At 34.2% G+C, this 15314-nt stretch overlaps 1 protein-coding gene across 1 annotated transcript in view; it reads left to right on the top strand.

Annotated features, from left to right (window-relative positions):
• The window catches only part of LOC107565476 (rho GTPase-activating protein 7-like), a 110578-nt gene that overhangs the window by 8093 nt on the left and 87171 nt on the right, over positions 1 to 15314 (top strand). Inside the window, exons 2-3 of the mRNA XM_016250715.1 lie at positions 8840 to 8989; positions 9585 to 9725. Coding sequence (XP_016106201.1) covers positions 8840 to 8989; positions 9585 to 9725 — 291 coding nt within the window. The remainder of the gene's footprint in view (positions 1 to 8839; positions 8990 to 9584; positions 9726 to 15314) is intronic.

Raw genomic sequence — 15314 nt, 5'->3', positions numbered from 1 at the left:
TATATATATATATATATATATATATATATATATATATATATATATATATATATATAAGAAAGTTATAAGAAAGTTGTGATGTTTTGAAAAATATTACTAAATCAGAGTTTTTTGCAGAGACATTTTTTGTGGTGGTTGATCATAGGTGAAGTTGTTATATTGTGAGCTAACTTAAATCAAGGGTAGTAATCATGTATATTTGAAAGTGCATGAGTCATACTAAATGAGCCATCAGGTACTGCTGCATGAGACAGTGCGTGAAAGTAAACATTGTATGCAGACATTTCGAGTATTTTCTATAACTTGCCATACCAAAACAAGGTACTTGCCAAGTTTGGCCACAACTGATATTCTGTATATTTTATATATTTACTATGGCTGTCAACGTTAACGCATTAACGGGAGGGTTAACGCATGCGATTAATTTTACAATCGTTAAAATAATTTTACGCAATTAAAGCAAAATTACTGAAGCACAATTTCTATTCTAACCCTTTAACCCAATTGTGCTTCTCTGTTTGCGATCAGTTCATTTTAACCCGCTAATATATATATAATTAATTAATTGTTTTCCCAAATAAATGCTGGAAAAAATCCTGAAATCTTGATTTGTAAAGGATGTGACGTGGCAGTAAAGACTGGAGAAATGGCTTCTGAAAATTCAGTTTTGTCATCACATGAAAAAAAAATATTTTAATATATTCATAAATAAAAACGGTTATTTTAAATTGGAATAATATTTTGAAGTACTTCTGTTTTTATCAAATAAATACAGCTTTGGTGGGCATAACAGACTTCTTTCAAACAACTTTCAAAGGAGGACTCTTTCAAACAACTTTCAAATGCAAACTCTTCAGTTACATGCTTCTCTCTAAAATATCCTAAAGGATTTACTTTTGAGGTAAAGTTCAAACCAGCTAAATGCAGTTCCTCTAATGCACAGTGTCAAAATAATTTAATTACAATAAGAGTTAAGGCGTGAAATTGTGCCATAGCATCTTTGAGGAGTTTTATCGTGTGTCCAGTTTTATTCCCTGCTCTCTCTGCTCTAAGCCTGTCTAGCTAGTGAAGGATTATGCAGTACATTTGGCTGCTGACAGCTTCCATTTTATATTAGCGGCTAACCAGCGATGTGTCACTCTGCAGGACACACTCATTTCAGATGTTGAGGTCATAAGGAAATATCTGTGGGGTCACTGAGGACAGATTTGAGTTGGTCAAAAGCACATTCCCTAGAGATCTCTGGGAAAGAGGAAGAGAGGAGGAGGATTCTGGGAGATCTCACAGTGTGGGAATTCTGTCATCTCAAAACAGGAAGAAGCCTGTGGGAATGTGACCCCTAGAAGACACTAAAAGAGACTGAAACGGGAATATTCGAGAATATTTTTCATACCTGTTAAATATCTAAATCAATTAAATGTCTAATCGCTATAAATGACTTTCAGAAAATGTGTTTTTTTTCTGGTATATTCTTCCATTTGAGAGTTTGTAAGATAGATGTCACTTATATCAGAGATGGAGCAATGCGTAACATGAGTGAAAACAGTAGGCCTTATGTGTGTGCGTGTTGTATTTATGAGCATTTCAGAATGAGTGTGTGTGTCATGGAAAAGCTTAGGCATCCATGCAGCTTTTACCACACACACACTCGCAGAATTCTTGCTCACCTCGGCAAATCCAACAGCAAAGCACTAACTCTGACAGGCTAATTCTGTGCTAAATGGAAAATAAATGGGAAGGCAGTCACAAGACATTAGTAATAATAGAGAGAGAACACACACACACACAAACTCACGCATAAATCTTTTGATTTCTTTCTGGTCCCCTGGCTTCTTAGCTCTGTTTTATGGCATACGCAGAAGGCAGTGTAATATTTATTTCATCACCCATATTAACAGGTTACAGTTTTCGGTAACACTTTACTTGAAGGGGTGTGCATAAGACTGACATGACACCTTCATAATCATGACATGACAAATGTAAAAAGGAGGTTTTATGCATGTTTATGACAACTGTCATTAAGTGTCATTCGCTCAGTTATGTAATTTTTAATGCAAATATGACATTATTTGACCTAACCCTAACCTAATCCTACCCCTACCCTTACCCCTAACCATAGCCCATAACAAAGACATTTCAAACAATGTCATCTTTGCATTAAAAATTACATAACTGAGCGAATGACACTTAATGACAGTTGTCATAAACATGCATACAAATCCTTCATATTCATGACATGTGTCATGTCATGATTATGAAGGTGTCATGTCAGTCTTATGCACACCCCTTCAAGTAAAGTGTAACCCAGTTTTCATAATGGCCATCCAAACAGAGTAAAGATTTGGCACTTAACAGAAATTATGGTAAAAATCGATCAATCTATTTCGAAAACCTTTTTTTTTTTTTTTTTTTTATAAATCAACTTAAAATAATGGCGCAAACTGCTCTGAATTGTTTGAAAGAAGACATCTTTATGGCTCCACTTATTTCACACTTCACACAGAGTGACAGACATGAAAACAACACAGCCAACTGTCAACAACCATTTATGATTTTTTAAAGGAAATACTGGATACATTAATGCAGACATCACGTTATTTTCTAATTAGAGCTTCAGAAACACACTCATTTTGAAAGGATGACAATAGCCTGCTGTCATATTTAGTTTGCTTGTTTGTAAACATATAAACAATTTTTTTGTCCAAAACTGCCCTTTTTTCCACATTTTCACACACCTCTACTGTACAAAGAGTTGCTACACACACATACCATGCAAACGTTTGGGGTCAGTAAGATTTTTATTTTATTTTTTTAGCTAGGATGCAATAACTTATTCAAACCTTCCAGTAAAGACATTTATAATGTTACTAATGATTTCTATTTCAAATATGCACTGTTATTTTGAACTTTCTATTCATAAAGAATCCTGAAGAAAAAGTACCACGATTTACACAGAATTTCAACATTGATAATAATAAGATATGTTTCTTGAGCACCAAATCAATTCAAATTATTTCTGAAGGATAATAATGCTGATAATTCAGCTTCACTATCACAAGAATAAATTACATTTGGAAATAATATTAAACAATATTGTTTTCCCCCCCAGCATTTCCCCGCAAAGTCTTTACGAGAAAAGAACTAAAGCAAAGGAGCAAAGGAAAAATAATTGATTACAGTAAATTAAGATCAGAGCCGCAGGTATTATTGAAAAAAAATATGATAATAAAATAAAATAAAAGATATATAAAAGAAAACAGATGTCCAAGAACTGAACTGGCTGAAATCCAAATACTGAAAATAAACTCAATGACCTATACTCCAGGTCAGTAATTTTCTTTTACCACTAAAGTAAAGCATAGTGACATTTAAATGAGATAAAGACTCTTGTCATAGCAGCTGTTTTATTTGAATTACTAGCCTAATAATACTTACTTTATTTCTGTAACCCCCTCTATTATTGGATTTGTACTAATAAACCAATGATGGTAAATAGCCCATTTCTGCACTGGCTTTAGTACCTGAAAACAAACATTTAAAGTAATACTTCACCCAAACAAAAACAAAAAAACTAGTGCTATAAAGCCAATCAAGATGTAGATGAGTTTGTTTCTTCATCTGAACAGGTTTGGGGAAATGTAGCATGTAGCAAGTCACTTGCTCATCAATGGATCCTCTGCAGTGAATGGGTGCCGTCAGAAACATCACAATAATCCACAAGTAATCCACATCACTCCAGTCCACCAATTAACATCTTGTGAATCAAAAAGCTGCATGTTTGTAAGAAACAAGTCCATAATTAAGACCTTTCTAACTTAAAATGGTTTCTTTCAACTAAAATGTGAGTCCTCTATCCATCATATTGCTTTCTCCAGTAAAAAAAAAAATCACATCATCTGAGTCAGGAAAGAAATATGCACATATCAAACACCATTTACAATCAGAAACAGTCTGAAGCATTTGTAAACAAATATGTTTTTGGAATTTTATGTGAGAAGACACTGTAAAAAATGACCGTGAATTTAACGGTAAAAGACTGTAAAAATGCTACAGTAAAAACCTGTTAAATGGTTCACGGTAAATTCCCCTACTATATATGGTGAAAAACTGTATTGGACATTACATGTATTGGACATAAATTTTACGGTAGTATACCATTTTTGGAAGTGAAAAATACAGTATAATTTACAGTGAATAACCGTAAATTGACATTCCCAGAATTCCCTGCTTTACATTTCAAATGTAATGTTTTTTGGTGAAATAACTATGTTTCTTCTTAGTTTTTTCGTAACAGTTTTGTATATTAGGGTTGTGTGTGACACCTAATTTTGTTAAATGAATGTTTATTGCATTATTTCAGTTTCATGTGTGTTACCATGATGGTGTTTAGCGTTTGTGTGAATGACACTGTGCACCTTCTATATATGTTATTATTTAAAAGCTGCTTGTGATGGGCTTTGGTTCATCATGTGACTTTCTCATCACCTCCTGCATTTGGTGGTTATCGGTGTATTACAAAGGTACAAAACAGATTTCAGGACTTCAGTAGTTTGGTATATTAACATTATATCAGTTAATGAAATTACGGTATTTAACTGTAAAGTTAAGTTAAAACCGTAAAACCTAAAACGTTACTACTGCATTTTTACGGTAGAATTCCGGCAACCACAGCTGCCGTTTTTTTACCGTAAATTTTACGGAATTTTTTTTACAGTGTAGGGGCTGGACTTTTTCGCGGAAGGAAGTCTTATTATGGATTATAGACTCCTATTTTGGCCAGAAGTGATAGTTTAAAGTTAAAATGCCTTGATGGATTTGTTTCTTACCAACTAGCAGCTTTTCACACCATAAGATGTTAATTGATCGACTGGGGTCATGTGGATTACTGCTTTATGCTTTTATTTGCTTTTTTGGACTGTTTTGGACATACGGCACTCGTTCACCCCATTTTTGGGTGAACTATTTCCTTAATTAAAACATTTTTACTTCATATTATGATTTGGGGGTTTGTCAGGTTTGGTGCAAGTGAAATGGCATACAAATAAGAAACAGCAAAAGCAGCAAAGAAAATCACAGAGAAAAGTGTCTCAGTGTAACATTCAAATAAAAATGCACTTAGTCAGTTTTACACTTTATATCGAAGCACAAGCAGATGCATAGTCAAAATGTCAAGGAAAGGTCACTGTAGTGAGAGGTGTGCTTTATGAGTGTAGAATTTGTGTGTGAGCGTGTGTTCGTGTGTGTGTTCATGTTTTGCTGTCCTTGTGGCAATGAAATGTCTCAAAATGTACTAGAAAAAGTCAAAATCCTTACGAAAAAATGCCTTTGGGACAGAAAAGGATAAAATGACAGAGAATGTCTGCTTTCTCCATTAATGGGCACAATTTGCCACCTGGATTCGATTTTCTGGGCATTTTTAACCATATCAGTTATAGTAAATATATTTTTCATCTGCATAATTAGGGAATGTTACATATTTTTAGTGCATATGTATAGCTAGGCTTAGAATAGAATACTTATGGATGCTTAACATTTATATGGAAATTTTGCCCCACTTGCCCTTATTTTCTGAACCAATAATAATAATGCATTTTATTTTTAATGTGTTTTTTAAACCCGAAGCAAAAATAAATCAAAACAATACAATGAATTAATTCAAAACAACCTTGAATAACTTTTTAAAAATCTTCCGAAGTTGAAGCATTTCTAATAGTGAAGCGCATGTATGTTTCTTGTAGAATGTCTATGGTGAGCGTGATTTCACCAAGTACAACATGTTCCTGGATCAACATCCTTGTTGATCCTGGAACATCATTCCAATCAACCAATCAGAATTGAGAGATAACATTTTAGGAATTTGTAGGCTTACAATCAGGGTTAGGTGCTTCTACAACCTTGTTAGTCACCTATCATTTCACACTAATTTTAGGAATACATTATGGGTAAGGTTAGGTTTAGGGGTAGGTATTGGGTTAAGTCTGTTTTTTAGGACAATGATGTTGATCCAGGATCAACAAAAGATGTTGATCCAGGAACATGTCTTACTTGGCAAAATCACAGCGACCGAATGTCTATAGCTGTAGTGTCTTACTAAAAGCACACCACCTGAGGTCAGTGTAACACCTGATATCACACACAAGACAGCAAGGAAGCAAGACAAATCAGGAGGAATCTTTCAGTAGCTCAGTCACTGCACACTCTCATGCATTACCTGCAGGAATTTGGTGAATTTTAAATCAATTGCAGCCACCAGCTGGGGTGGCCTTCTCATGAGAAAATATGACAAGCAGGAGACTTAAGCAAAAGTCTATATTTGCTCTCCGTTTAAACTCATTAGTGTCTAGGAGAAACAATTTGGATTAGAAAGATGTCTCATTTGTGATTAATCTTTGCTAAGTGCATTACTGTGCATTTAATTATAACTTCAGAATATTCAAATTATTATGCAAAAAAGATAGTCTTTGTTTAGTTAGTTATATAAAGTGATATAAACTTTGTTTTTTTTTTTATTTCTACATTTATTTGTTTGTTTGTTTCAGAATTTAAAACTTTATATAGCAAAAAGTATTTATTTCTATATTATTTATAAATATATTTATTTATTTATATTAGTTAATTAGCTAGTGACGGTTACAGTTGTTAACTAAAACTAAAATTAAATGAAAATAATTATGTATTTTAAATAAAATAATAACTGAAATAAAATATAAACTTAAACTTATTTTATTTCAGCTAATTGAAAGGCAACATTTCTCATTTTCATTTAAATTAGAAAATGTGATAAATACAGTACTAAAACTAAAATAAATAAAACTAAATAAACTAAAACTGGATAAAACTATGCAGACATACTTAAAAAATGACAAAAGCACACAAGAAAGTCAATATATAATATAATATATAAATAAAATATAATTTAAAATATTCACAAAAAATATATTATACTAATTTGATATATTTTAATAACTATTATATTAAAATATATCAACTTTAAAAAAAAAAAAACATTTTTTTAAAACATTTTCCTTAAATGACAACTTCAGAATTTCAAACTTTTTTTTGTTTTTTTATTGTTTAATAATTTATTTGTTTATAGTTATTTGCTGATATAAAAATTCCAAGAATTTGTCATTTACATTTTATCATAGTGTATTTCCAGGAATAGATAAGAGATGACAAGTAACATGTAACTCTTTGACTGTGCACTATGCTGATGTGAAACAGATTCCATTCTGTCTGACTCTGCTGACCAAGAACAGTATTCTCTGTGACAAAGTGCTCTAAATAAGCACAATACACACATTCAAAGCAGAATGAGAAACCTGAATATATGCATGTTCATAGGCACCTTTGTGTTTTCGCAAGACTGTGTACATCTGTCAGGATGAATGTGTGAGCTTCTCCTGTTCTCTAGACTTGTTGTCAGCTGATGTGTCATAAGTAGCACGATAATGTGTTGTTCAGATTCATCCTTATAAATAGGAAAAAAAAGAGTTTACATTTGAAAGCACAGTGTTTTTTTTAGCTTGTTATGTATGAAAACAGCATCATACAAGGATTACAATTTCACTCCGTTTCTCATGTAAAGCTATCGTATGGCTTAATAAGAATACTTAATAGCCTGTTGTGTAAATATATTAAAGGGATAGTTCACCCAAAAATGAAAATGACCCCAATGATTTAGCCATCCTAGGTGTATATGACTTTAATCTTTCAGACAAATACAATTGGAGTTATATAAAAAAAAAATGTCTTGGCTCCTCCGAGCTTTATAATGGCAGTGGATGGGGGTCGAGATTTTGAGATTTTTCATATGCACCTAGGATGGCTTGAGGGTGAGTAAATCATGGGGTAATTTTCATTTTTGGGCGAACTATCCCTTTAAATAATACACAGGACATGTGAGTCTTATAAAATTATCAAATGGACTCCTTTTATGGTGATTTTTGGAGCTAGACAGAACCAAGTTGAGCAAACTGGAGAAAAAAACGTGTGTATTGGACAATGGCTTGTATGTTTGTTAGCTCATTAGTAAAGTGTCTCTCTTTCTGTCTCTTATTCTCTCCCTGTGTGCTCTGTGATAGACAAGCATGTATTACGGGTAAATACCAGAAAAAGCTACACAAGCCCTTTACACACTGCACTGCTTTGTGTGGGGCTGTTTGCACAGGCCTGGGTTCAGACATGGGGCAAGTGCCAGCATCATTCCTCTCTGCTTGAGTAGCATTGCCACTTCTGTCTTCAACTCGCTCTCTGTAGTTCTGTGCTAGTGCTTTAATATTTAAAAAAAGGCTTCTATTGTGTTCAGCTCATTTTGATCCCTTTTTGGTCAAGAATGCAATATAAGTACTATAAATAATAATTTATAATAATTTTAATAATGTTTTTTGGCATGGACACCACATACTAGCATTCAAAATATGTATGTGTGTGTATTTATTTTTAATCAAATTTATATTTAGCAAGATTTAGTCCCTCATAGTATTCTCTGTTGGAGTTGAGGAACTTGGCCATTCAAAAAAAATTTGTTTTCTATTGACAAAAGAAAGACTCACAAAAAATGACATAAGTAAATGATGACAGAATTTTAATTTTTTGGGTGAACTATTCCTTTAATAGCATTAGCCACCACTGAGAGTAAAAACAATTTGGTTAAATTTAATGAAGTGTTGCCTTAGCTATGGAAAAGTCCCGTCTTCATCCAAGTCGCCGCCTAGTCTGCTGTGACATATGTTTTAAGAATTGTCATTGGGAGCAATCAGATTAATGCCAGTGTTGGTTTTAAGATTACATTTCTCGAATAAAATCTCATTATACAAAACTGTTTTTCTCATTTCAGAGCTCACGGGAGGAGAGGGAGAAGGAAAGGTCAAGTTTGGACTCCATGGTTCAGTTAATAATGAAGTTGGATCAGCTGGACAAAGAGATTGAGAATGCTCTAAGCTCCTCCCTCAATAGCACTCCCAATCTAAAGAGGCAGATCATCTCTGTGAGTGGCCACCAATCAGTAGATTTCATGCAAGTGATACACTAATTTCATCTCAAATCTTGCAATAATGAAATAATCGTCATCAACGCACCAGAACTTCAGTACCAGCACTAAATCTAAGTAAAATTCTTTAGTGGTTGGCCAATATATTGGCCAGTGTTTGGCATTTTTTTAAATATCGGCATAGGCCTTTATGTTGGAAGCAGGACTTTTATTTTGACAGTGCACAGAACTTTTGATTGAATGTTAGTTAGTAGTTTATTAGTCTCTGTAACAATAAATTATTAGACATAACTGTTAAACAAAGAAAGTAAATGGTATACAAAGAAGAATTACAGCATTTAGTAAAAAAAAAAGTAAGCATTCAGTAAATATGCATTTTTATAATTTAAAGTCTTTGAATATCTAATGAACATTTATTTTCACAAACCTTGCAAACTTTGTTGAATCCAGCAGTGAGATCTTCTGAAGCGTGCGTTTGTAGACTGCATTAAAAAATCAGTTTAAAAAAAAAAAAAATCATATTTATTCTTCTTTTTTTGTTTGTTTTGTTTTTATGTTTAAAGTAAGACAATGTCACTCATTTCCTAAACAGGAAGTTGATTTAGAAATGCTGGATTCATCAGGAAGTCTTTCAGCCTCCTCCCAGTCTCTAAACACCTCACTTTATCGCTCTTCATCATCGCTGTCTTCATCAGGACCCTCTGGAACTGCTGGGGCTAGACCAAAAAATGAGGTTAGCTAACCAAAACCTGGAATTGGAATTGTTGTTGAGCAATTTATCAAATCAAATACTGATAACTTACTGATACAAGGTTTGCAGTTTCCAGTCACCTGAGCATTTTCATTGGTGTGAGAAGCGCCTTGAAATACCATTCATACTTTCTCATGGCTCTGGAATTGGTCATCGCTCATGCACTTTTTGAAGAGGCCACTGAAGTGTCCAATATGTACATATGCTTTTCTGTATGCTGAATGACAATGTAAACAGTAAATTAGAGTGTGCTGTGGTTCCAGCAGCCACTTTAAAGGATATTGAGGAGAGACTCTTTCACTCTCATCCTCTCTCTCATTTTCTTTCTCTCTGAGTGGCTAAAACTGCTGGAACACGATAATAATAGCCTTTACTGTCTGCCAACTTCCACTAGCTAAAACACACCAAGAAGCATTCCTTATGATCTTCCCCTTTGGTGCATGTACATGTCTGGATGTCTGTGGATGTGCGATCTTGTGTGAGTTTGTGTTCTGAGGTGAGCGTAAGAGTCTTGCATTTGATTACCCATTACATGCTTGACTCCACATTTCAGAAGCACATGGCAAATAACACTTAACAGTGTCAGTGAGAGGCAGGAACCGATGGACAGAATTATTTTATTTGTGAAAGTGTGAACAAAGTTCACAAAGGTTTGTTTAAGAGCAGAAACAAATGAGTAGTAGCAAACTACTATAGCACTTATGAGCAAAACTGATTTAAAATGTGACTGAAGATATTGTTCATTTTATTCAATGTGTGTGTGTGTGTGTGTGTGTATAGTGTATTTATCATTTTTAAATGTATGATTATAAATATAATTATACTTTATTTATATATATTTTATATATACATACAGTTTATATATACATACAGTCTTTAATTTTTCGAAATGTAGACTTATTAAAAACAATAATTATACAACAATATATACAGTATATATATAAAAGAGTAATATATAAGTAATGATATATACATATATATATATATATATATATATATATATATATATATGTGTGTGTGTGTGTGTGTGTGTATGCAATTATTATAATTATTGTTGTTGAAAGAAATTGATACTTTTACTTATCAATGAACACATTAATTTGATCAAAAATGACAGTAAAGACATTTATAATGCTACAAAAGATTTCTGTTTCAAATAAATGCATTTCTTCAAACTTTCAGTTCATCGAAACAAAAAATTAAAAACTGGGGAAAAAAGTATCATGGTTTCCACAAAAATATTAAGCAGCACAACTGGTTTTAACATTGATAATAATCAGAAATGTGTCTTGAGCACCAAATCAGCATTTGTCTTTGCATTTTAAAATACCTTAAAACAGACAAGAAGTTATTTTAAATTCCAGTCATTTTCATAATATTTTACTGTTTTTGAATCTAATCTGAAGTCGGATTTCTCCGGTATTTCATTTGATCCCTTTTGTTTAATCTTTCAGTCTGTAGTCATCTTAACTGAGGTCATGGAATAAATGAAACAAGTTGCTCATTGAATGGCTGTATCCATTTAATCTTGATTACTAGGTCAACATAGCACAGTGCTCAGACAGAGGTCAAGGAGATGAGAAATGGAGCCAGAAAGCAGATCATTAAAACACTATAATGTAAGGCGCAGGGAATGCAATCTTACACGTTTGAGCAATTACCCACAGACACATGCCGACATCATGGAGCACGTGTCGTAAAGTACAGATGAAGTCAATCCTGTTTACAAGAGAAACCACTGTTTACCCTGACACTTATTCAATGTCTGCGACCATCACGTGTGTGTGCACATTTGTAAGCATCCACTCACACCTTTCTGTTTGTTCGTTCCTGCCATTCCTCTCCGGATTACATAAGTGTACCAGGTAAACACATAAAAGATTAGGCCTTTTTATACACACATAAGCTAACTAGCACATACGCAACATTTGCACGCAAGCCTCTTTGCTCTTGCTAAGGTATGTTAAACACTGATGGAGTGCTGCAAGGCCACGGCTACCCTTCATTGCTAATGTATGTCATTTAGAGCTACAGTAGCAGTGACAGTGAATGCCCAGAAGTTTATTGAGGCGTCACTGTATTTCCAGACCAGAAAGCAAAGTTATGCTGGTAAATTCTGTGTACGTGCTTATAATCTTCATGACCGGAGAGATAGAAAGTTAAATAAATAGATGCTGAAAGAAAGGACTAGAAGCTGTGTCAGTCATGAAATCATGAGGTCTCATAGGGGCCTGTCTGAAAATGCATTACTCGTCTTTCATCTCGTGGCCTCTGTGTGTGTGTGTGTGTGTGTGTGTGTGTGTGTCTGTGTCTGTGTGTGTAAGATAAAGAAATATAGACGTACTGTACTGTATCATTCAAATGTTATCAGTCAGTAAATTATTTATTTATTTTTCAGCAAGGATGCATTAAGTTTCTCAAGTTTCTCATTTATAATACTTCAAAAGATAACTATTTCAAATACATTATATTATTTCTATACATAATAGAATCCTGAAAACAAATCATGGTTTTCACAAAAGTATTAAGCAGCAATTGATAATGCTAATAAATGTTTCTTGAGCAACAAATCAACATATTAGGATCATGTGTGTTCATTCAAAGAAAGGTTTTCCTATTAATTAATTAGCAAAGAAAAGTCCTTCCCTTGTGGATTTTCCTTATGGGCAAGGAAGCGATTTTCTTCACCTAAATTCCAGGAGATCGTAAATGTATCGGGTGTCAGCATTGCTATGGAACCAGGGGCCTGTTCAGCTTCCTGGGGTGTTACAGAGTATTTGTTGAATCTAGCTAACAAAATATATATTGTGTGTGTTTGAGTGGTCCAGACGCTACAAGAATGATTTCGGAAGGATCATGTGACACTGAAAACTGGAGTAATGATGCTGGAAATGCTGACAGTTCCCCGAATAAATGCACTTCTTTCAAAAATATTTAAAAAAATCTAACTAACCTCATACTTGAAAGTATGTATAACTATAACTATAACTATGTATAACAGTCAGCTGTTTTCTAAATAATGTACTGTGGTTTTAATAGCAATTTCAATTTCTTAATTTCAGTAAGTAGCAGTGAAGCGTGGCAAAGTAATAACTCTCATTCCAAAGTAATAACTCTCATTCCAGCAAATTTTCTCAACCTAAAATATTCCAGCATTTTTTTACTGGTTTTGTAATCCTTTTTACTGCAAGCAGCTTTCATTTGTACCTCTAAGTTGAATGTCCATTCACATTAAATAATTCAAAACTCCTATATATCTAAGTTATGTTACCACCTTCCCTAAGAGTTTATGAATAATTTACATCCGCTCCTCTTAATAGAGCTGAAATAAAAGGTCATGTTGTTTTGTTTTTTTTAAGATACATTACTGATAAACAGCAAAACTGCAGAGTGGGCTAATTTTTCCTAACAGTTTAAGCTTTAATGAGTTAAAATGGCCTTAGTGAGAATGAGAGAGAGATTGGGTGGCACAAAGCAAAAAAAAAATGTTTTTAGAGAAGGATGTGGAAAATGTAATCTCTTTTTGACCTTAAGCAGGAAATCACTGTTTTCTGAAATGTTCAAGGTCAGGCATGCTGTATCAGGCATTCTTAGATCCAAAACAAGTGTGTTATCTTGCTCTGCGTGTCAGAGAAAATAGGGAAAAAATCAGACATGATACATGAATGCAATGATATTACTGATTTTACACGTCACAATGACCCACTCTGAGGTTTGAGTTATGTAACAGGATTGACAAGAAAGAGATGGTTGTGTTTAGGCAACAATAGCAACCATGGAGAACATCTAAGTCTTTTGAATATGTTTTCACACCCTTCAGATTCATTTCTATATTATCTGCCATGAGTACTTCCATTAGTCATTGATTAATTCATCACTAATCAATTCAGCAGCCTAAATATGAGGGAACATACACACATTTAGTTGTGTTTGCCCATAATGACCACATTACCGTCTTTGTTTCTCTCATCCAGACCCTGAATGTTTCGGCCCACTTTCATCTCATAACTCAAGCTTGTCAAGAGCACAGGACATTTATTGTATTTGGCTAGCATCGTTATGTTGACAGCTAATTGGCCCGGCATGGGCAGAACTCAGTATATTTGTTTGAGGCCCCTGAGGACTCAGCATAAGAAATCTATCTGTCTTAAGGGGTTTTCAACTGTCGGAACTGGCGTCATATTTGTATATCAAACAGAGGATGGCAGCCAAAGTGAAGTACAGTCATTTGTTGTGTATAAATTTAAAGGAGTGGAATGGCAGGTGATTGAGAGATGTGCATGACAGGGTCCCCTGTGTGTGAAAGCATGGATAACTATAAATCATTATGTAAATATGCAAACACGCACAGGCCGAAGAGAGTTGGAAACAGGTGTTTTGTTCAGTACACACAGAAGCTTATATTTATTAATTATAATTTATTTATGTATGGAAGCCTATTTCCACCACATTGTTTAAAAAATAAATAAAATTATTATCACATATTTTCATAAGATTACATACTATCTAATAGTTTGAATGTATATTTCACATTCGCACAATTGCAACTTTATTTCTTATAATTGTGGCTTTCCTCAATTGCGACTTTATATTTCACAATGTGACTTTTATCTCTTATTGTAAACTTTATTTCTAATGTATTTGTTTTATTTATGTATTAATTTTACTCCTGTAAGCATAAACAGGCTTCTATATTTATGGAGTACTGGCTTGATGTTTTCCCACACTTTTGTATGAATCAATGAATACATGCATGCAAATTAGACAGGAGAAAAATCTAATTTTTGTTTAGGTCATGTGATTTTGTGTTGCATAGTATGTTTTGATTCCAGGTAGAGAAATATATACAGTATATATACACTCACCGGCCACTTTAGGTACACCTGTTCAATTGCTTGGTAACACAAATTGCTAATCAGCCAATCACATGGCAGCAACTCAATGCATTTAGGCATCTAGATGTGGTGAAGAAGACTTGCTGAAGTTCAAACCGAGCATCAGAATGGGGAAGAAAGGGGATTTAAGTGACTTTGAAAGTGGAATGGTTGTTGGTGCCAGACGGGCTGGTCTGAGTATTTCAAAAACTGCTGATCTACTGGGATTTTCACGCACAACCATCTCTAGGGTTTACAGAGAATGGTCCGAAAAAGAGAAAATATCCAGTGAGCGGCAGCTGTGTGGACTAAAATGCCTTGTTGATGTCAGAGGTCAGAGGAGAATGGGCAGACTGGTTAGAGATGATAGAAAGGCAACAGTAACTCAAATAACCACTTGTTACAACCAAGGTATGCAGAATTCCATCTCTGAACACACAACACGTCGAACCCTGAAGCAGATGGGCTACAGCAGACTACACCGGGTGCCGCTCCTGTCAGCTAAGAACAGGAAACGGAGGCTACAATTCGCACAGGCTCACCAAAATTGGACAACAGAAGATTGGAAAAATGTTGCCTGGTCTGATGAGTCTCGATTTCTGCTGCGACATTCAGATGGTAGGGTCAGAATTTGGCGTAAAGAACATGAAAGCATGGATCCATCCTGCCTTGTCTCAACGGTTCAGGCTGGTGGTGG

This window comes from Sinocyclocheilus grahami, unplaced genomic scaffold (assembly GCF_001515645.1).
Source record: "Sinocyclocheilus grahami isolate Dianchi unplaced genomic scaffold, SAMN03320097.WGS_v1.1 scaffold1004.1, whole genome shotgun sequence".
Taxonomy (NCBI): Eukaryota; Metazoa; Chordata; class Actinopteri; order Cypriniformes; family Cyprinidae; genus Sinocyclocheilus; species Sinocyclocheilus grahami.
Note: the sequence above shows the minus strand (reverse complement) of the source record. Positions and strands in the feature narration are given on the sequence as shown.